The sequence below is a fragment of the Rosa chinensis genome, chromosome 4, assembly GCF_002994745.2.
Source record: "Rosa chinensis cultivar Old Blush chromosome 4, RchiOBHm-V2, whole genome shotgun sequence".
NCBI classification, from domain to species: domain Eukaryota; kingdom Viridiplantae; phylum Streptophyta; class Magnoliopsida; order Rosales; family Rosaceae; genus Rosa; species Rosa chinensis.
In genome coordinates, this window is record NC_037091.1 from 35,188,678 (window position 1) to 35,212,832 (window position 24,155).

The 24,155-nt window shown below is 37.8% G+C and overlaps 1 protein-coding gene and 1 long non-coding RNA gene across 2 annotated transcripts; one reads left to right on the forward strand and one right to left on the reverse strand.

The window, feature by feature from the left end:
- Positions 1 to 9,079: 9,079 nt before the first annotated feature.
- LOC121052476 lies at positions 9,080 to 10,848 on the reverse strand. The gene is made up of 4 exons (XR_005809201.1): positions 10,480 to 10,848; positions 10,197 to 10,239; positions 9,548 to 9,666; positions 9,080 to 9,195 (listed from the first exon to the last, which is right to left on the reverse strand). It is a non-coding gene; the product is annotated as an uncharacterized LOC121052476 (long non-coding RNA).
- A 2,017-nt stretch (positions 10,849 to 12,865) lies between these two features.
- Positions 12,866 to 23,277, forward strand: LOC112195997 (phosphoglucan, water dikinase, chloroplastic). The gene is made up of 19 exons (XM_024336251.2): positions 12,866 to 13,239; positions 13,701 to 14,310; positions 14,672 to 14,758; positions 14,840 to 14,971; positions 15,675 to 15,800; positions 15,983 to 16,161; positions 17,083 to 17,167; positions 17,734 to 17,892; positions 18,026 to 18,078; positions 18,654 to 18,862; positions 18,978 to 19,096; positions 19,461 to 19,531; positions 19,673 to 19,790; positions 20,450 to 20,536; positions 20,629 to 20,715; positions 20,807 to 20,883; positions 21,207 to 21,369; positions 21,623 to 21,734; positions 22,079 to 23,277. Exons 1-19 carry the CDS (start codon positions 13,034 to 13,036, stop codon positions 22,975 to 22,977), a joined length of 3,579 nt encoding a protein of 1,192 aa, XP_024192019.1. The 5' UTR covers positions 12,866 to 13,033; the 3' UTR covers positions 22,978 to 23,277.
- The last annotated feature ends 878 nt before the right edge of the window (positions 23,278 to 24,155 follow it).

Below are 24,155 nucleotides of genomic sequence, written 5' to 3' on the forward strand. Positions count from 1 at the left end.
AAGAAAACCAAAAACGGGTAAAATAGAAAAATGCAGTTTTGAGGCCCTAAACGATCCCAAAAGCCCGAAAAATGCTACAGCTCATAGCAAAGCGATGAGTCTTGTTTCTGGCGCAATTCCCTTTCCGGAAAGGTAAGGTGCGTCCCAATCAGACACCGAACTGCCGTTTCCTGTCTACTAGTTACTTTTCGTTTTCCTCCTTTAACACGGTCTAACTGTTCCTCAAATTGGGCCGTCATCCGCTCTGCATCAAAATGGAAGGAGAGTTCTTTAGTTATAAAAGGGAGTCCTCCCCTTCTTAAAATGGATGGGATCCATAATCCCCACACTTGTATTATTACTAAAGGCTACTTAGCATCTCTCATAGTGGAACCTCTAAGTAGATCTAGCCTTGCCAACGGGGCAAAGTGAACTACTATACATCTTGTGTTATTTTTCTCTATCTCTATCCCGCTTGTGTTATTTCTCTCTATCTCTATCCTGCTTCTTCCTTAGTCTCAATCTCAAGAACATTGACGCCGTCTGTGGAACCGATACAATCTCATGGAAGGTTCTTATTTATAATTGACCCGCTTGGTCACTCAGCAACAATAACTCCTCATTACATGCATCATGTTGCCATGCAACACATCAGTACCCGCAAAAGAGCCAAAGTCCAATTTCATATAGATCCGTAGCCCTGCAAGTCAACTCATCCCGGAGACACTAGCATCTACTTGGACCCGCTGGGTTCATCCCTTCACCGATATCACCCAGCAGCTCCTCCTTGCTTCACAGGTGATCTCCCCTGCACATCAATCACTTCCAGGCAGTTAGTTCCCGTTCAGCAACTCACCGCATTTCTCAGTGACATTCATACTCCCGGATTCACATGGTAAGGTCTGAGTCGACTTACCCCGGTGATCTTATCCAGTAACTTATTCATCCCTCACCAGGGGACTCCCTGGCCTCACTTGCGGACCTGTTCATGCCCAGTCTCACCTGTAAACTCTCCGGGACTGTCATCATAATTACCGATTGAGACAAAACACCCTCCCCGGTAACTGAATCGAAATCCAGCCTCCATTCAAAGAATCTGTTGGTTCACTCCTGGTACTTCTCGGTGGCCCAACTCTCGGTGATATAACTCCTGGTACCTCGCTGTCTTCATCTCGCTATCCCCACTGGGATTCAAAAAAAAATGGCAGAGTGCAACTCATCACCCACTCCCGGACTCCCACCCGGTAGCTTCCTCCTCCCGGTGTCTGACCTCCTTGGTCTCGGTGTTTCACCTCATCCCGACAGCATCTTCACCTACCGGCAATCATCTCGGCAACATTTTCACCTCTCGGTGATCATCATCGCAGCTCCTCTCGATGCGCAACCGGTGGTCTCACAAGCAGCCTCCTCGGCAACATCACTCGGTGACCCGCCAATGACACCTCTCTCTCGGCGACCCTCACAGAGATCTCGACATCACTATCTCGGGGACTTCACCTCTACAGGCTACAGCCCCTCTCAGTGCCAGCACTCTCTCGGTGTCGACATAGTTAAAAAAAGGAGGAAGAGAAACAAGAGAATTTACTCTGGACACCCAGCCGTCCACACTTCTCTTCTCCAGGCTCAAAGTTGAGACTTACAACAGCTCTGGAGTCCAAACTTCACAACAGTGAAGCACACATCCTTTATCACTCTTTACTAAACCACTTGATAGCACTTCAAAAAGTTGGCTAACAGCCTCCTATATATTGTTACTTGCGTCATGCTTCTGCTCAGACAAGCAATACAATATCGCAGCAGATCATCTTGAGAAGGAAAGAGAAAAGCTGAGTTCCTTGCCTTCTATGGATTTTGTTTATATTATCTCAATCAAATGAACGCATACTTGTTAGGCTTCATATGTGTATCCGCACGTGTCATTGCCAAATATCATAATTGTTGCTAGGCACACATACACTTTGTTTGATTTGATTCCATGTGCTCACAGAGAAAGAAATGTATTTGGTATATACACAAATGTATTCCCTACACCCATGCCTATTACCATGCATTCTATAACATAAGTATACCTTCACATTTAATTATATCCAAAGCATGTGTTAACCAAAAACAAAAGAAGTGGACACCTCATTTAAACATCTATTTTGACAATTGATCAAAAAGTTCAATGACGGCCACATGCTATACCATGCTTATTTTATTGGCACATGCAATGGAACTTGCCTTATTTACCTCTTGTTCTCTATGATCGGTTTATCGCACGTTGATAACTTCATATATAAAGTAGCTTAACTTTCAATTTTGACTTCAATTAATGTGAGCCCATCTACCTGCACATGCTTATAAGGTATGCATATGTCAATCGATGCCATGTGATGCAATAACATTATCATGGTAACCCCCGTGACATTCTCAAATATGTGCACATTAAATCTTCATTGTACACATCTAGTCAATATAACTACATAAATAGGTTGCTAATCACTTATTTATTTTCAAGGAGGTACACTTGCCCAACGGACTACTTGCCTATACAAACAAGGCCAAATGAAATACCGGCAGCTGCTAACCGACATGGAGTGTCATGCTTGGACAATTCCAACATGATTTGATTTTTGCAACAATTCCAATTTATATCCTCATACTTACTTCCGATTGGGTCCAGATAAGTCATCATTCATACTCTTTCAACTAGAGCTAATGCTATACTTTACATGCTTCAATAGCGATTACTATAATCTAAGCATGTCTATAAAAATGCATTAATTTTTGGTAGCATATCCGTTTATGCCTACATGTTAGTACTTAATTTAATTGCAATTCAATTACAATTACTACATGTATATATGTGACACTAAATCAGTATAACATGCGACATTTAAAATCCTCGCCCTGAGCGAGGTACCCATTCAGGGTAAGTCGATCAAGGTCAAATCCTTGCATAAATCCGCTCTAATCATGCAAGGTACCCTAATGGGATTAAGAGGCCCAAGCCCTCATTCTACCCCACAAGGTAAAGGAGGCCCAAACCCTCATTTGACCCCACGTCCCCACCAGGCCAAGGAGGCTCAAGCCCTCATATGACTCCACCGGGTCAAGAGGCTCAAGCCCTCATAAATCCTCTACTCGAGCGAGGTATCCCAAACGGATAATTAAAGGTTAGCTCCCTTACATAAGCCAAGGTCTAATCCCTTGCATCAAAATCCTTACCTTGAGCGAGGTACCCCCAAGGGGTAAGCCAAGGTCTAGTCCCTTGCTTTTGAGTTATCTCACCTCCCAATTATTCTCTACACTTAGGGGACTTATACATACCACTTATCACAAGTGGAGGTAGCATCCGACCTGGACTATCATTGAGCTTTGCTCTCATGCTTTCCAGGCATCTCTAAACATCACTCTTATGCCTCAACTATACTTGTGAGTTTCGTGTTGTACTTTATTAATGGAAATATTGAATTTTTCACATACTGTTTATCGCAACAATTAAATTCTTTTTACATTCCATTAATAAGACCATAAGATAAAACTCACACAATCTATCACCCCCTCGACATGAGCGAACTCAACTCTTACATTCCCCTAACACATGAGCCAAACAATCGAGTTATGGCTTATACGTTTGGGTTAAGCAAGTTAAAGTTCCTTCCTCTAACCTATTCTTGGGGGACTATCATGACCACGCCATGATCTCGCTAATATGGCCAATATTTAGTTCGATAGCGGAGCTCTATGCTCAGCCTCACCGACATCCTCGAGCATAACCCAAGTTCAAACTTCCATTTTACTAACTATGACTTGGGGGACTCGGTGAGTAACAACACTCTCAATCCTAACACATGTGCATCATAGGCATACAACATATACATATCATTATGTATATGTCATCGTGTTCATCACACATCTTTGCATATACACTTTGTATGCTATCACAATCACATACATTTCAGACTCATACGAAGTATTTCAACACTACATAATACGGCCATACGCTTAATGTGTAGCAGGCATCCATATATCCATTTATGCACCTCAATGCATTTGACTCAAACATCACTTAAATTGCCCTACTACAATCAATATGCTCTTTGTACACTCTTATCTTATTTGTAGGTACTAGCTCGATGATGAGCCCCCGTGGCACCAACCTGCCATGGAAGACTTTACAAGACCCGAAGAGTCTCTTCTTGCTTCCGGAGTTGGGGGATTAGTATAGGTATGACATTCTACAATGTTGTCACTTATACTTGGCGGCATCATGTTTAAACTCCCCAACCAAGAAATGCCTCTTACTCAGTGATTACATGCATTTTTATGCATGTAATTATATCTAAAATACTAGAACTAAGCTAATTCTCAAATCAATTATTATGTAATTAATTTATTTTTATTTATTTTGTAGGAAATAAGTGGAATTGTGGAAATCGAGAAAAAATAGTGCGAAATTGAAACAATTTAGAAAAGTCAACTGTCGATAAACTGGTTGACCAAGGTCAACGTCATCAAAAGTAAAACCCATGTGTTGGTGGAAAAGAAGAAAAGAAGAAATAGAAAAGAGAATATATATATATATATATATATATATATATATATAAAATAAGAAAATGAAAGAAGAAGTCAAGAACCTGCACATGTTCATCTTTTAATTAATTAAGCAAAGAGCTTGCTTAATTATATGGGGAAATGATCATTTACCTAATTTTAGCTTAAAAATTGCCCACTTACCCAAACATTCTAAGAGATTATTTCCCTAATACCCAATTAAGTATTTTTTTATTTCATTTTTATTTATTTTTGGGACAATTTTGCCCTCTCCTTCTTTGTCACTTTGAGAAAGAAGTCATTGGAGACCTTGCTTGACTCCCGTGGCGGACTCCGACGACTAGTGACCCGACGCCAGCGACCGGTGATCGATGACCGGAATGCAGCAACCAATGACCGGAATCCGACGACCGATCACTGGAATCCTGCTACCGGACTGGTGACCGGATTCCAACGTCTGAATTTATTGCCCCCTAATAATACCCAGTAACCATATTATTGCCTCCCAGTAATCATATTATTGCCCCCCAATACTCATATTATTACCTTCCAATAATCATATTATATATTGCCCTCCAGTGAATTGCATAAACTCCCAAAACCAAAATGAATACACTACAGGCACAATTGATCAATTTATATGCATATTATTGCCCCTCAATACTCATATTATTGCCTCCCAATAATCATATTATTGCCTCCAATAATCATATTATTGCCCCACAATAGACATGTATAACTACTCAATAAAACTTTTTTTCCATTCTTCTTTCTTTTCAGCAAGAAAACACTACAAAAATTGCATCCAACTGCAATGTTAACTTGCTTCTATTAACAAGATATTACCCAACTATTGTACTTGTTTTCTCAAAAAAAAAAGAAAAAAAAAAGCCTATTGTACTTGCAAATCATACAGAACCAACGGGGAAAGCAAGCTCTAGAACAACTTGTGCTAAATATTATGAGGCTACAGTACTGCAATGCACTTTCTCTCATTCTTTGGCCAGTTCGCCGACCAACCCCCTGCAAACAATCAATGGCAAAAGACGAGACCGCCGCAACAACACCACCATAGATGGAAGAAGAATAGGAGGCAACAACCGTGCAACCACCAGAGAAAGAAGAACAGGATGATGCATCCCTGATCCGACCCGAATCTGAAGAAGAAAATGCATTCCGAACCTAATCCAACACAGCAACTATCCAAGCCATATCGGAAGAAGGGGAACCATAGATTGGAGAAGAAGAGGAACCACCGGTGGCTAAAGAAGACAACGCAACCACGACCCGATCCGAATCCGGTGAAGAGAACGCAGTCGGTCCAACCTCGACACCGACCGCATCCACTGCCACCACCACCACTGTAGCCCTTCCTCGGAGTGGCGGAAGCGTGAGCGGTGCTAGTCGACGGTGGAGGACGAGAAGGACCGGTAGAAGGTGGTTCGGAGAGAGAGAGAGAGAGAGAGAGAGAGAGAGAGAGAGAGAGAGAGAGAGAGAGAGAGAGAGAGAGAGAGAGAGAGAGAGAGAGAGAGAGAGAGTATGAGGGAAATACTGTCAATAGATATTAGATTAGGTAAATGGGGTTAAAAACTCTTAGTGGAGCAAGTGGACAATTTTAGACTAAAATTGGGTAAGTGGTCACGACCCTTAATTATATTTGCTGACCAATCAATTTATCTCTTCTATCTCTTCAACACCTGCTACAATACACTAGCAGCCCATCACATTCCTTTTCCAGTTTTCCTCTCATCACCACCACCCACGTATCTACCATATCCTATTCCCTCCTCTCTTGCAATCACTGAGACTACCCATATATTTGGAATTATCCTTTTCTGCAAAACACATTGCCCAGCAACCATCATTCTCTTTTCTTCTACCTTAGAGTAGCCGCACACCACCATTCCACCATTCTCTCTATCTTTTTCATTTTTCTTTCATTTCTCTCACTCCTCTATACCAAATCTTCATCACTTCCTCAAGAAATTTCAAAGAGCATCAAGATTTGAGATTGGGTAAAGTGAAAAGTCATAAATCAAGGCTTGTCATAATTGCTCCATAGAAATTTGTGACTTGTTTTTGTTACTTTCCACCTCTTTTCACTTTTACCTCTTTAATTGATGTATTTTGTTGTGGATTTGTGGATGGGTTGTAAGTAGTCTATTTAGGAAGCTGGAGTTTGAGCCCTAGCATGAATTTAATGTAATAAATATGTTTTGATTTAATGGTTTTCAATTTCGTGTTTGGCATATATATGCATGTTCTATTCTATAATATTTGGCTTAGATGCATGATTAGGAGCTTGATTAACTCTTGAATGTGTAGATGAGCCTGTCTAGAACAAATTAGGGGACCTAATCACTTCTCTAATTTATGGCTAGAACACTTGTTTAGAACATAGTTAGTTACAATACCAATTGCCGTATTGGATAGCTTGGGAACTTTGATTCTAGGACTCTTCGCCTTTTGGTGCAACTAGAGACCCTAACAAGGCTCTAGATTGTCTCAATTGAGTTTCTACGACCCTTGAATACCATTTAAGGAATCTAATGACTCATGAGCCTTGAAAAGCCTTGGGTGCAATTCTTAATTGAGGTTGAGAATTCAAAGGTGGGTTTCCTCTATTTGGGACCATACATATTTGGATCTTGAGGGAGATGGGTTGGTTTCAATTAGGGAAATGTGAGGTTTTGTAGCTGGGTTTTTCTTTCTCAGCAAACATTTTTCTTTCTTTTATGTTCTTCAGTGAATAAATTTTGAATTATCAGTCTTAAGCAAGCAAAACCAAATTCGTATTTCGTTTTTCTTAGGTCCCAAAGTTTCATTCTTTGTAGCATTCTCTTTGGATTTTCAAATACCCAATCACTTTGAGCAATGCAAGACATAGAAAACAAAATCAACTTGGGCCAAAGAAACAAAACTCAAGAAACATAATCAAACAGAAAAACCCAATTCAAAAATATTTCTTTGTTTCTGCGATTCCGAATTCACAAATAACAACCATTGTATGTTCTCCTCCCTCGTACCACCACGATCAGCCCATACTAATTTAAAGAGGAGCAATAGTTTGGGAGGCTGGATTTGCTTTGTGGATTCATCTGGATCTACTTATAGCTTTTGTTACAGATGCAACAACTTGAAAGGGCAAATAAGGAAGAAAACTCAATCAAAACAGTTGTTGTATTTTTAGATGAATTTAATATTAGAAAATTTTTAGATTTTGACACATGACTGAGTGTGGCTACCACACTCTTAACCGAGTGTGTATATAACACTCCCAAATTTGCAATATATATTTTTGTTAGTGGAAGATGAAAGATTTATTTCATTTAAGTTATCGCTTTATTAACACTAGTCTTCCTACACGTGCCATGTGAGTGCGAAAGGGCCGTGCTCGCGCGTGTGTTTAATTTTGTTGTTTATTATTGTCCCGTGCCTCATATTTCTCTCGAGTAATATCGACTTGTTGATATTCTCAAATTGGTGAAAGTATAGAGGGATGGAAAGCATCCACACACTCCAATAATACCCGGCAACCAAGGGCGTAGCCAATATAGGGTGAGAAGGGTCAGATGACCCCTCTCAACTTTTGAAAATTGTTCCTGATTGGCTTAAATTTAAGCATCTTTGATATAAAACTAAATCTGATTGACTGAGATTTTGGGTTTTAGTTGATCTTTTGTGAGAAGATCGGCTCATTGGTCCAGCTGAACTTTGGGCCCACTTTCTTATGATCAGCATCACATATTTAATACATTTATTCTCCGAACAAAGAAGATCAAGACTAACTTACCTTAGTCGAAAAAACAAAAAGTTCACAATAGACCGAGTACAATAACACATTAGACTATTCTTTTTCTTATATTTTTGCTAGGCATCTCAAAAAATTTTGGGATAAATCAATTCAATGTAATATATTCATCTTTTAAATTGAAGCTATTTTGGTGGATAATTGTAACTAAATGAACTATTAATTATCCGATAATTCTTTAACATATAAGGTAATTTGGCTATTAAAATTTTGACCCTCCTTGATATAATTTCTAGCTACGCCACTGCCGGCAACCCTTCCTCCATTTTTTTTTTTAAACATATAAAGGAAAAAAAGTATAATAGAAGGAGGACATCAACTTTACCGCTTACGAAAAAAAATTACAATGAACATAAAACTGAAACTATAAGATCACAAAACAAAATGCAAATACAATTGAGAAAAATGCTCTGAAAACCCAAGTAAAGATCCAAAATGGAAGGAAGCACATGATCTTGGGAAAAAAAGTAGCAACCATAAAAAACTTCACTAAACCAAAACATGGGCAAATATATATACGGATTCCGAGTAGATTAAGGCCGCAAAGGCTAGAAGCTAATGTGAGAATGATAACAACCTAAACTTTTATCAACTTAAGCAAACCTGGAACTTATAAACTTTTATCTTGCTTTAGTAGAAAAGACATTATTATAGGCACCAAAATTCACATGGGCACATGAATCTTGATTTCTCATAAAGATTCATCAACCATTGTCAGCTACATTAAAGAGAACAAATCAAAACTTTGAAGTTGCAATATGCATTACAGAATCCCCAATTGTAATAAACAGCTAGCCTTTGTAATTAAATCAAGTTATAACTTTCCATACTCCATATAGCTTGTGGACTTTGAAAGCCAAATGATTCTGCAACACCAAAAATGTATTAAGATGCTAACTACAGAAAAACATGATCTCTTACAAAAATAAAAGGCAAATTAAGCTCATTAGTCCTCATGTTGTCGTTATGGACAAAGCCAATAAAATAAAAAGGACAAAAAAGTGAACTCACTCTACTTCTACGTGAACAATATACATAAACATAATAAAATTAAGATATCTTCAAATGCACAGGCTTGATCTTCAAGGCCTATTCTATGTGGCAGTTAGTAATTCACCCTTTAGGCACCTCAGAACCAATAATAGAGATAAATAAAGATGACCTCAAAAACAAAAACAAAATGAACTTTGCAGAGCTATTGACAGAAAGAAAACTCACTAGAACAATATGTACAATACCATTCAACCAAATTAAGAGATTCAGTGCCTCTCCATTTCTCAAATTTTGTGTGCTCAAATTTTGTGTTCGTTCTCTGATCTATCTCTTCCCCCTTTTTACTGAAATTGTGAAAGGCAAACATCCCCATTTTTCATCAACGTACAAAATACAATTGCAATGCGAAATTTAGTGGAATGGAAACAAAACAGGAAACAAACGTTCGCATAAATTGCTAAACACTTGAAAAAAACTATCAGACTTGCTGTTTAACGTGATACCAAAATTATCCAAAAATATGAGATACAAAGATTTGAATATTCAAATGACAAATAGATATATGAAGCTTAGAATGACCTTGGAACAATGATACTAACTCTTAATCAAATTGCTTATTGAAAAGAGAAAATCTAGATGCATGCATGACAATATGTACACCTACGTATGCTGAACTCATAAAATTCCAAGGAATGAAACTTGATGGGAAAATAAAAAAACATAAAAGTAATAAAGGTTGTCATTGTTACCACAATGATACAGCTCAAAATTAATAAGTTGGGAAATGCGAGAACCAACTGACTATGAGATAGTAGTCAAGAACAATTATCACTTACTACAATCTTACCACAATCATAGGGAGAGTAGCACAAACCTGTTGAAGTTCATCACCATATAAAGATGCATCTTTCCAAACCCTGGAGACATGACAAGAAAAAGAAAAACATAAGAACTGAAACCAAAAAGGAATTGGGGAAAACCAAGTTCAATTAAATGGAGAAAAGAGAAAACTAAAACATGAATACATTTATGGAACCAAGATTTAAGGCATACCTTTTGTTCACACTTCCATTTGAACAAACAAAAACTCTCTAAATCTCTGTTGTTCGTAAATAGATGTTTTATATCATATATGAGAAATAGAAAAGACAACTGACCTTAATCATCAGAGATTCAAATATGAAAGACACACTCCATTGTTTCCCTGTCCCAAATTGTTTGGACTTCTGTAGTACTCCTAGGTAAGAAATAGAATTATAAAAGGAAATCGATTAAGATCTTGCTTCTAATTAACATTGCACCTAATCGATTAAAAGATAATCCCTAATCTAAACTCAAAGCCTGATTTAAGATTGCACAAAAGAAAAATTTTAAGCTGAAAATTCATAAACCCAAATCGGCTCTCCCTCTCTTGGTTTTGGGTTCTCCTTTCGTATGAACTGTAAATTGAGATAGGGGTAAAGTTTCGTGAACCCATATCTGGTCCAATCACGTCCCACGCAATCCACAGTCTTTGTTTCTTGAGATCGTGCGTGAGGCAGTTTCTTCTCTTCTTTTTGTTTTCAGTCTCCTATTTATATGTTTCTCATTTTTATTTTTGTATTTTACAGTATTAACCTTTGTTGATATTTTTGATTTAATGTAAACTATATCTCTATTGTGGACAATTTGGGGACTTTAAAAAATTGGTGAAGCCTTTGACACCAAAGGCCATGCCTGGCTTTGTACCTTTGTTGATATTTTTGATTTAATATAAGGGAAAATTTCACAAATGGTTACTCAACTATGACTCATTCGACATTTTGGTCACTCAAGTTTCAAATATATCACTTTGGTCACTCAAGTATTACACTGTCATTCACCAAAGTCACTTAAGGGACATTTTTTCTCACAATAAAGTGACTTTTGTGAATGACAGTGTAATACTTGAGTGACCAAAGTGATATATTTGAAACTTGAGTAACCAAAGTGTCTAAAGTTGAGTGACCAAAGTGACTATTTTCCCTTAATATAAACTATATCCCTATTGTGGACAATTTGGGGACTTTAAAAAATTGGTGAAACCTTTGACACCAAAGGCCACGCTTGGCTTTATAGTAACTAGCAACGTGCCCGCGTTTCTCGCGGGTGATAATGTGGTGTTAATGGAAAATAGATCGACTATTTATTTTTTAGACATAAAATAGTGATGGTTTGGGTATTTTTTCAATTTACTCTTTTATTTATGTATATTTTATTAACTTAATTTGATAATTATGTTATTGAAGGGTATTATAGGCACTTTCAAAATTTGGTGAAGCCTTTGACACCAAAAGAGGGCCTCCAATTATAGTAGTAGAGATAGAGATAGAGATAGAGATAAGTATTTTTGACATTCAATTCGCATCGCATCTTAAATCTTTTTTTTTTTTTTGGCAAGGGAAACAACTTCATTAAACAACAACCAACAAGATTACATAGAGAGGGCAACAGAGGCCCATCCAAACTAAACCAAATAAAACTGAGAAAAACGAACACAAACAACACAGGAGCTCCAATACAATAGCATACCCAGATCCAACATCCACGATGCGGAAACCAGCAACCAAAACATGCCATAGAGACCCAAAGCTCCCGCTGAGCTGTACCAAAAGCATCCCTCCGATTGTCACCGAACAGTCGGAGATAAGCAACCACTGAGAAAGTACCAAGGAACCATGGGATGATGAGATCCGCAAATACCATAAGTAATTGCTTGGTGAACTCCTTTGTGTATCGAAGGTAAACGCTCCGAAGAGCAAGGGAAACGCTCCGAAGAGCTGGGTAAACGCCCCGAAGGGAAACGGTGATAGTGGCTGTAGATAATAAAGGTAAACCGACAGAGGCAACAGAACAAAAAGACATCTTTGGATGATGTTCAAGGAACAACAACAACAACATAGAGAGGGTGAAGAGATGAGAAAAGAAACGAAAGGGAAGAAGGGAGAGGAAAGAGCATGTTGGGAGTGGAGATGGGAGGCTAGATGGAGCAGATTTGAAAGGGAAAGCCGAGAGAAGAGGCATAAAGCCTCAGAAGAGCGAAGATCCCTAGGAAAATTGTAGATCGGTGCCGCCCCGGACTCTCGAGCCGATGATCAAGATCAATATAGATCGAGATCTGGCAAGAGAGAAGGGGGAGGAAAACTAGGGAAGCGGGTTTGATTTGTTTAGAGAGAAGGTAGACTTTCTCTCAGTAGAGATGTGTTAATTAATAACAAAAATGTGTTATCTTAAATCTTACTAATTAAAATTTTAATGAAGTGTCACGGTAACAAGTCACCTATTTTTTAAATTATATTCTCTTCCCGTCACTCTTTTGACACAGGAATCTCCACTCTGAATCACACTGATGTCGGTCAATAACTACAAAACAAGAAGTATTAATATTATTTTTTTGAAACTCAATTTTTAACAATTTACAGAAAAATATCTAAGAAGATTGAGTCAGAGTGAAAGAAACTCAAAGGAATAAGATAATTATCTTTTTTGTGGTTTTGCCTTTTGCGAGGGAAGGGACAAAGGCAATACTGGGACCCGGACAATCGGAGATCTACTATCGGGGATTGCACTCTCCACGTGGCATCACTATCATTTATTACAAAACCTCACCTCACTTCCGCTGCCACTTCCTTCCCCAATTCTTCACGGACTGATCTCCGCGCTTCCAACCCCAAACCAGAGAGAGAGAGAGAAATGGATTGCGTGCCTTCGCTGCACACCTCCGCTTCTTCTTCTTCACAGTTCCTCCGTCACAAGCAATTCAGATTCCTCCACAATCACCTTCAATGCCGTCGAAGCGTTGCGGCACTCGGCCGTACAACAAGTTTCCGTCCTCTCCGTCACAAATCAAACAATCTTCGCATTCTCTGCGGCGTCGGTGTTTCTCCTCCTCAATCCACGTAACTCTCCTTCTCGTTTTCCCTCAATTCCTTTGTTTTTTTCTCGCTTAAGCTTTCATTTCCTTTCGTTTTCTCAGTATATACGGCAAATTGTGTATCCGACGAGTTTGTGGAAGTAGATTATATGCTTCTTTTCCTGCTTTGGTATTGATCACAGTAATTTCTTCGTCTTTTTGGATCTAAGTAGCTGTTCAGTTCACTCTAGCATCTTTTGGAAAAAAGATTGGTTTGCTGTTGCCTTAGATGTAATTTAACTATTTAGTGGCCGTAGCTGACTTTAATGCAAGAAAATCAAGTTGTCACTTGATTTGGTCGTGAAAAATTCGATTTTAATGAGACGGTGACAATGTGATTCCGAAGGAACAACCAAAGGAGCATTCAATTAATGTCATTTTGAGATTGGAGGGTTGAATTTGGATAGGTGATGATAAAGTAGCTTGTTTTTTTTGGTTGGTTGGCAGAGAGGAGCAGAAGGAGACCAAGATGAAGTCCAAGTCAAAGTCTGGGCGCGGCAAGGTTTGGCTTGATATTAGGTTGGATCACCAAGTTGCGTTTGGAGAGAGTGTTGCGGTTTTGGGATCATCAAAGGAGTTAGGGTCGTGGAAGAAGAAGGTGCCTCTGAATTGGACAGAGAGTGGATGGGTATGCAAATTGGAGTTCAAGGGTGGTGAGTCCGTTGAGTTTAAGTTTGTAACTGTTAGGGCTGACAAGAGTATGCTTTGGGAAGGTGATGATAACCGGGTTTTGAAACTTCCCAACGGAGGAAGCTTTGGGATGGTTTGCCACTGGAATGCAACTGGGGAGAATGTAGATCTATTCCCATTGGACAAGGAGGATGGTGTTGAATATAAGGGGTCTTCTGCTGCCCAAACTGCTAATACAACTGCTAGTTCTCCCGATGTGGAGACTAGTCCTTTTGTTGGTCAATGGAAAGGGAATGCCATCTCATTTATGCGGTCAAATGAGCATCGGGATCGTGAATCAGGAAGAAATTGGGACACTTCAGGTCTTGAAGGGTTGTCTCTGAAGTTGGTTGAAGGTGATCGAAATGCCAGGAATTGGTGGCAAAAGGTACCTCTACTAATTATCATGTATTTATTTTGTCTACCAAAATATTTTCCATTAATTATGGAATTGAATGTTGTTGTCCAAGCTGTTCTAAGATGTAGTTTACATTAATAGTCTCTTTATTGTTATTTATTTGTCTTCTGTTGTGTGATTTAGAATTTTACCTATTTTTTAAGATAATGTCTTTCGTATCGGTTTTTTTTCTTTCTAACTCCGAATACTGATGGGGTCTTGCTGAAACTTTTCTCTTCTTATAGATTCAAACATAGTGAATGTTCATATGGTGTTCATGAGAAACCTTTGCCGTTTTGTTTATTTATCTATCTTTTATGTCGCTCTAATAGTGCACCTGTTGATGTTGAAGCTTGAAGTTGTACGTGATATACTACTTGAAAGTTCGCAAAGTGAGGAGCGGTTGGATGCTCTCATAAATTCTTCCATTTATTTGAAGGTCTACTTTGCTATTCTTTTCCATTTTTTTCTATATTGGTTTCTTGCTTGCATTGCTTATATCTCCTCCTTCTTAATGCAGTGGATAAACACAGGCCAGATTCCTTGCTTTGAAGGTGGAGGTCATCATCGACCAAACCGGCATGCTGAGATTTCCAGGGTTATATTTCGAGAACTGGAAAGAATTTCCTGTAGGAAAGATACTTCACCCCAGGTCGGCGTTTACTTTTGTTTTTTGTTTTTCTGTTTTGTTTTGTTTGACATGAGTTTGGAACAATCAATGGTTTTTGTGGTTTTCTCTTCAATGACAATTATCAATTATTGTAACTCATCATGTCAATTATCGATATATAATTCTGTTCACTTAATCTTTTGTGTAACATCATTGTATCATATAGAATAAGATTAGTTGTTACACAAGATGCTAAGGACCTTCCTTTCGAAAGTTTTAATTTACCGTATTCGTAGTGTATTTTAGTAGTTCCTTTGGTAGCATAGAGAATCCTACTTTCATAGTTTTGATCACTAAAATCTGTCTCTTTTCAAAAAGCAAAATATTAATAAGATGTAGTACCCCAAATGACTTAAAACACAGCTGCCCCCCAAATATACGTCCAACTAAAGTGAAAATAATGGAGTATTTCTATATTTAAAGCCCTCACCAATGCCAAAAACTCCCACACTATCCCACTTGAATTCACTTCCTCCCCCTTTGCCCTGAAAATCCTACTATTACTTTCCAACTAAAATTTCCTAGATATGTCAGCACACTACAAAACTTGGTTCCTAAATCTTTGTTCATGAATGTTGATTCAAACTGTGTGCACTTTTCCGTTTTTTATTGTACTTTTATAAGTTCTTGATTTGTCTTTTTCTTTGGTTTTCTTTTCTCAGTCAAAAATATGTTTGTTATTCAGGAAGTACTTGTTATCCGCAAAATTCATCCATGTCTGCCATCGTTCAAAGCAGAATTTACTGCATCTGTCCCCCTAACACGAATCAGAGACATTGCTCATCGGAATGATATCCCTCATGACCTCAAGGTATACTTTGCAGGGCATTTAGTGCATGTATTTTAATGCCATAACATAGTATGATGAATCCCACACGAAGTATCATTTTTGGCCATGTAATTTAAAAGAAAAAAAGGGTTGGAATAGTATTATTTTTCTTATTCCTAATTAATTAATGTTGTTTTAACTATTGAACAATGTATAAATTCCAGCAAGAAATTAAGCACACAATACAAAACAAACTTCACCGCAATGCTGGTCCTGAAGATCTAGTTGCTACAGAAGCCATGCTAGCAAGAATAACCAAGAACCCTGGACAATATAGTGAAGCATTTGTGGAGCAGTTCAAGATATTCCATCATGAGCTCAAAGACTTTTTCAATGCTGGAAGGTTTGGACAACAAAGACATTTTAAAGTTATACTTGCTAAGTTTCTTTCCCTTGTAGAAGTTAAGATTTAAATGACATCTTAGTGTGTTACATTGACATAGATTTTTCTACAAGATGATAAGAAAATGATATTTCACTGCTGTTTATATTTAGTGTTCTTGCCTTTTTCTTTTGGGTAAACTCGTTGTTAGTTCTTTCTAAACTGTCATCAAATATATGATATTCTGGACTTGGAATTCCTACTCAGTTAATTGATAAGTTAATGTATAGGGAAGTTGTTTAGAGCCTTACCCTGAGTTTACAGGAAATGACCCTCAGTCATGGTCTTAATGGTCTGAACAGATCAGTTTTATCCAATTGGATAAACGGTAGAATCAGTGAAAGAAAGCATAACAATGTCAGGCACTTAAATATGCAGTCCCCAAAACTTTAGACTAGATCGTCTTGAAGATGTTGGATATAAGACTAGGGTGTCCTGCCAAGGTGTGAGTTCCCTACCTTCTTCTTCTTCTTGTTTTGTTTTTAAAGACTACTGCTACAGAAAACATAAATAACTTGTAGGCTTCTCCACGCTGTCTAGAATTCAGACTAGGGTGGTTTTGTTTTTTTACACATCATAATCTTTTTGGAGTTTGGGGCAGTGGGTTAGGACTACGATAGGTAAGAGGGTTTGATTATCTCCTCGAGTGTTTTCTCTCTCTCTTTTTTTTTTTTTGAAATCAAAGAGTTTATTCAAATTAAAATGCAACCATCATTAGTATTTTCTTCTGCATTAATCAAAATCTTTTCCTGTAGTTTATGATAAACTTCATCCACTTGTATATGAGCACTGCAGTTAATCTTTTACCAAATACGCTTTGATCATAAATGGAATTCAAGTGTGGTTGATGTCACCTTTGTATTTGATTAACCCTTATTGCAGCCTTGCTGAACAACTTGAATCCATCAAAGATTCCATCGATGATAAAGGTCGTTCAGCTCTTACATTGTTTTTGGAGTGCAAAAAGGTGAACCTTCACTATTTCATTTTCTTGAATTCATGTTTTATGTTCAAAGCAGACATATGAAGACCCTTCGGATCTGAATATGTGAAGTTCATTTGGGGCCAATGTTCTAGTGCTTATATGTTATTTATATCTATGTGATACAAAATTTAATGCTTGCAGTTATTAGGCATGAACTTGCATCCTCATATTTGCTTATTGTTGTATTGTGAGGTTCATGATCAAATTGGATGATGATTCAATTTTCATTACATCTGCAACATCCTTTGAGTCTAAGCAGGGTGTGATTCAAGAAATGAAATTAATGTTTAACACTACTATTAAAAGAGAACTCTCAGTCAATGGGAGATGTGTTTTATTTTTGTTGGTCATAATGTCAAGAGAAGTTAACTGTATCTCAGTATTGACCCTTGAATTAATAATAATACCCAACCTACCCACTTCCCCCTCACATAACAATTCTGTTGATATTGCCACTTTGAGCCTTTTTTTTCCTCTCTTTTTTGTGTGTTTTTCAGTTTTGATGCAGTTAAGAGGAATTTTCTTTTTAATTTAATTTTTTCTTACAGGGTTTGGATGCTTCAGCAGAATCAAGTAAAGTTTTGGGGTCTGATTTGTTGTTCAAGACCATGCAATCCTTGAGTGCTCTGAGAGATATAATTGCAAAGGGTCTTGAAAGTGGCCTTAGAAATGATGCTTCTGATGCTGCTATAGCTATGCGTCAAAAGGTGAGAAAAAAATGTTTTGAAATTATTTTGTTAAAGTTTAAAGTGAAACAATTCATATTGAATTGATTCAGAATTTGAGAATGTTTCTTTTAATCATTGATATTCTTTCTTCATCTCTCTGTGAACAATACAGTGGCGTCTTTGCGAGATTGGACTTGAGGACTATTCATTCATCCTTCTAAGCAGGTAGGAATATAATCATTGGATTTTAAAGCAGATTCAGAATGTCTGGATTGCAACAATTATTTATTTTTCGCTGTAGTTTTATTTGGTATTCCTTCCTCCTCCCTTTTGGTTGTAGAAGGTTTCTGTAGAAAGTTGCTGAAAATCAAAGTTTTTATGGGTCATACAGTTTGTTGTTATTGTTGTTGTTGTTGTCGTTGTTGTTGTTGTCGTCTTATTATTAAAATAATGGTTGTTTTTATATATCTGATGCTTTTTCTGTCCAGTCTTCATGCATAAAATACAATAAATGACTGCAAACTGAACATTCTATATTAAATGTACTAGGGATGGTTTATGATATAAGAACAGTTGATTATGGCATTGAGCAATATCCTGGTTCTATGATTTGTGCATGACATTGGGCAACTAGAGTAATTCTTGTGAATGACATTGTATACTGCAACCTGTTCAGGTTACGATATCGCAGTCATGACCCCCACTGTTAAACTTTTTAACTTCCATTATTTAGAGATATAATCCTACCATTGGTAGTAATATTTTGGCTGTCCGTTGTTGACAATCATTGACTTGGTTAGATTCGCTAATGAGCTTGAAGCTATGGGAGGGGCTCATTGGCTGGCACAAGATGTGAAATCAAAGGATGTAAGCTCTTGGAATGATCCACTTGGTGCTCTTGTAGTTGGTGTTCATCAGCTAAGGTTATCTGGTTGGAAGCCTGAAGAATGTGCGGCTATTCAAAACGAGCTCCTTGCCTGGAAAGCAAGAGGTCTTTCTCAAACAGAAGGTAATTCATCCTTTTGTCTTTGCAACAGTTTTGCATCATTTAGCTAGCAAATACTTGATAGATTGCTTCCACAGCCCAATCATCTTACAACCTTCCTCCTGTTTTATTCATGAAGCGAGTGAAGATGGCAAAACAATCTGGGGACTACGGCATAAAGCTACTCTCGATAGAGCCAGGAGGTTAACTGAAGAATATTCTGAAGCACTTCTTCAAATATTTCCCCAAAATGTCCAGGTATCTTTTGTTCCTTATTCTTTTCGAAAAAGAAACACTTGTTGATGAGGATGAGGATGTAGTATACAAAAAACTGGTAGATTTCTATGGGATTTCACATTTCACTGGGTAATGATTATGTGTGGACACTTCAATTTCCTTTTTGGTTGTAAGTTGTTAGTTTTCTCTAAAACTGCGCCTCACATGTGGGTCTTTCATCATTAGAATCCAAAATGGGGAGTTATACTATATTTCTTTCATGGTCATCGTGGTATTATAGGATACATTCCTCTCTGAATCTTATCTACTTATGTTAGTTAATTCATTAGCACAATTGCTAAAAGTTTGGAACACATGTAAACTGGAACTTGAACAACTCTTGCAGGTATTAGGAAAAGCTTTTGGAATACCTGAGAACAGTGTAAGGACATACGCTGAAGCTGAAATTCGCGCTGGGTATGTCTTAAAAATTTTAAACATGCATTTGACAATGATTTTTGAGACTAATAATGTTTATAGTTATATAAATTATTCAATTGCAGTGTTGATGATATAGAGACATTGTTGTCTTACTTTCGACCTACAAATGCTATGCAGTGTAATATTTCAGGTTTCAAAACTCTGTTCCCTGCTTTTGAAAGCAGTTAGAACTACCATTGGTTCTCAGGGTTGGGATGTTATTGTGCCGGGAGCTGCTATGGGAACATTGGTTCAGGTACCTTTATAATCCTTCCGGTTACATGTTTTCTTTGGAAGTTCAAAGTTATGTGTAAGGTGAGTACAGTTTAGAGAGAGCAATGTTTAATTGAACTCCATGTGAAGTTCAAAACATTCAAGAGCATTGAAGAAAAAAAAGAAAGAAACAAATAGAAGTAGAATGCTTTATTTTGAAAACATTAAGAAAGTTGGTAGATATACATTAGGTCAAATAGATACTTCTAAATTTATGTTGTATTGAAGATATTGTCTATGTTTATGTGTACAAAAAATAAAATAAGTACCTAGCATAATGTTTTTATGTATACATTAGGGCAAATAGATACTTCTGAAGTTATAGGTTTATGTGTACAGACAAACCGCCGGTGTTGGGGGGAGGTACTGCAGGTGTAGTGTAGCATTTTCTGAGGAGATTAATGATAGTTTCTTATGGCCATTATGTTTCGTGATTTGGTTTTTCTTTTTCTGTTATTTTTTTATATGTATACTTTTTTTCATAGATTAATCAACATTTCTTATTTCTGTTCTTTGAAATATATATAATCTCTACTTTGTATATCCCTCATAGGATTTCATGGGCTAGTAGTCTAGTACTGTTTGGCTTGTTGCAATGTTTAGTTCACAGTTTCCCATAACGGTATAAACCTATAACTTCAGGTTGAGAGGATTGTCCCCGGTTCAATACCATCAACTGTTGAGGGACCTGTTGTTCTCGTTGTCAACAAAGCAGATGGAGATGAAGAGGTTTGTGATCAATTATTTCTTTTACTGAGGCCATATTAATGGTATAAACAATCCAGTTACAATAGTTCTCTTATATTACTTATATCTGGCAGGTAACAGCGGCTGGGAGTAACATTGTGGGAGTTGTTCTTCTGCAAGAGCTTCCTCACTTGTCTCATCTTGGTGTCAGGGCTCGACAAGTATGTCTTGTCTATCCAAATGTGACGGTCATTGAAAGGTTTTGATATAACTGCATAAATCTAACCAATACACTACGTTGGTGATCTACAGGAGAAGGTTGTGTTTGTGACATGTGAAGATGATGACAAAGTTGCTGATATACAAAAACTCATGGGAAAATATGTGAGGTTAATTTTCTGGACATCTCTAAAGTTTCGAAATTCATCATGTACTGAAATTCTATCTCATCTTTATAAAAGCGCATCTTGCAATTGATGCCTAGTGGGCCTTATAGTTCTAATGTTACGCCCCACATCCAAGGCTAGACTCACTCTTGCTTTCCTCCCTTTCCCAACCTTGGTCCAATTTTGAAAAGAAAAAGAAAATTGAAGAAAAAGGCGAGTGAGAAGAGCCAAAGGAACAGTAGCAATGAAAAAGATAAAATGGTGCTAGAACATTATTTGTAAATTTGATATAATATATATTCCTTATGCGTCCATGAATTTTGCAGGTTAGAAGCATCCTCGTCCAGTGTTGATATATATCCTTCAACAGAAAACAGCAATGGCACTTTTGCAGTGAAAAATGTTTCAAGTGATGTTGCACCAAAAGTTGAATCCCGTGGAACTCCTGACCCTTCCTGGTCTGCTGCTAAAACCCCAGAATCCAATAAGGTACAATTTTGATCCAGAACAAATGAAGTAAAATAGAGGGATAGAAAGTACCAGCATCGTACCAGTAGGGTTCTAGTCATCACTCCTAGAGCGAACATAAAATATTTTGTGATCACACTGGCCTTTTTCTTCACACGAAAGGCACTTGGAATTGCTCCAAGTCAACCCATGCTTCACACATGAGCAAAATATCAAGATATTTTTGTTCGCTGATGTTGGTTTTCATCATCACAAAAATTGTATTTTCATCTAGGGGGTATCTGCCGGTGGAGTTTTACTACTTGCTGATGCAGAAGCACGGAATTCGGGTGCAAAAGCTGCTGCTTGTGGTCGTTTAGCTTCTTTGGCAGCGGCATCTGATAAAGGTAATATTAAAATTTGGTTAGGACTGTAACTTTTCTTTCCAAGCATTAACTCACTAATCCCTGTTACTCTTATTTTCTTTAACAACTGTATTTCCTTAGTTTATGTCTTAAAATATCCTCTTTTGTCTCTAATGGACGTATCAACATTATTGTCATTGGGGTGCACTAGAAGGATTAGTTTATCATTGGAGTGCATTAGTTTACTGTAGAAAATTGGTGCATATAATGCGCTTATATCTAATGACCAAGGGTGATGTGGATTCCCTAAAAGAACTATTAGTTATTTTCCTGCATATTTTGTGTTTCTGTACATTTACTTGACTCTCTGGTTTTTCCGTTTGCAGTTTTTAGTGACCAAGGGGTACCAGCTTCCTTTAATGTCCCTGCTGGAGCAGTTATACCATTTGGCTCTATGGAACTGGCATTAGAGCAAAGCAAATCCATGGAATCATTCAGGTCCTTTCTAAATATGATAGAAACATTGAAGCCAGAAAGTGGAGAACTTGACCAAGTATGTGGTCAGCTCCAGGAACTGATCTCTTCTCTACAGCCCTCCAAAGATATCATTGATAGAATAGCCAAAATATTTCCAGGCAATGCGCGGCTAATTGTTCGTTCAAGTGCTAATGTTGAGGACTTAGCTGGAATGTCGGCTGCTGGACTATATGATTCAATTCCCAATGTTAGTGTTTCAAATCCGACAGTATTTGCAAATTCTATAAGCAAAGTGTGGGCATCACTTTATACTAGGAGGGCAGTTTTGAGCCGTCGAGTTGCCGGTGTACCTCAGAAGGATGCTACAATGGCAATTCTGGTGCAAGAAATGCTTTCACCAGACTTATCGTTTGTGCTTCATACAGTCAGCCCAACAGACCAAGACCATAATTTGGTTGAGGCTGAAATTGCTTCTGGCCTCGGTGAAACTTTGGCTTCAGGCACCAGGGGCACACCCTGGCGTATATCGTCTGGAAAATTTGATGGGAATGTGCGCACATTGGCATTTGCTAATTTCAGTGAGGAACTACTTGGTGGAGGCCCTGCAGACGGGGAGGTTATCCATTTGACTGTAGACTACAGCAAGAAACCATTAACTGTTGATCCAGTTTTCCGTCGGCAGCTTGGTCAGCGCCTCGGTGCGGTGGGATTTTTCCTTGAGCAGAAGTTCGGCTGCCCACAGGATGTGGAAGGATGTGTTGTTGGCAAAGACATCTTTATAGTCCAGACACGTCCACAGCCCCTATAAATATCTCTGTAACTTTGTTGTAGTATATACCTTCAAGTAGAAAGAAACCTAATAGCATTTATCTGCGAGAAGGTAAGTGTCAACTGTGGTTTCAAAACTTATGCCACATTTGTGTACTAATGGTAGACAGGTGCCTGAGTGGAAAGGATTTTCCACACGTCTTGCTGAAAGTTCTGGTATATAAGAAATAAGCCGCCGATTAGTATGTTACCGTATGGCTTCTGTAAACTTGATAGCCACGGTTCGAGAAAGTTTAATGGATATGATCAATAAAACTTGTACTTGCAGTGTATTACTGTATGTTCCATCCCTTATAGCAGGGCTCTGTTATCGGATAATACAATCATTTCAAAGCCAAACTAACTAATTGTTCGTGCTATATATATATATATATATATATATATATATATATATATATATATATATATAAATCATAATTTGGATATGACAGTCTACTCTGTTTTATTTATTTATTTAACCTTTTAATGTGGGAGCTGTTTATAAACTCCAGGAACTTCATGTTGTTGACCTGTAATCTCATAATAACATTGCTTGGCTGCGACTTAGGAAGTTTGGAATCATTGAGATAGGAGGCGCGGTCATTTTCATAAATTCCAGGAATTATGATATAGCAAAATACCGAGTGACGAGCATATATGAAGACAAATGATACAAAACCCTCCTCACTCTTTATGAACCTTTCACCACTGGAGTCCTAGAACCTTGCACAACGATGCACGGGAAAGTGAGCTTTTGCATCCTAATGGTGGCTGGAAGCTCCCCTTGTTCTAATGCTCATTCAACAAAAGAACATGCCCCATTAAACTTGAAAGGAGGGCTGCCTGGGGTGAGAATTTGAACATTAATTGTTATTTTTAACTTAATGAGACCTAGATAAAGATAGTGGCAAGAATTAATTATTGTCAATATATCCTGGCAGGGATAAAGCAATGGAAAGAATGGCAATGTAAATGACCCAACCAGAACACTAGTAGTGTCAATTCAAGTGTCGAGAACAGGGGCACCAACAACGTGAATGTACAAGTGCAAACAAAAGCTGCACCAAAGGCAAATCAGAAGGTTAATGCACAGTTTTTGTTTGCATATTATTAGGGAATGGTTATGCATTTGAATAAATAAATAAAATAACAAGGGTGGTGTTTTGTCATTAGAATGAA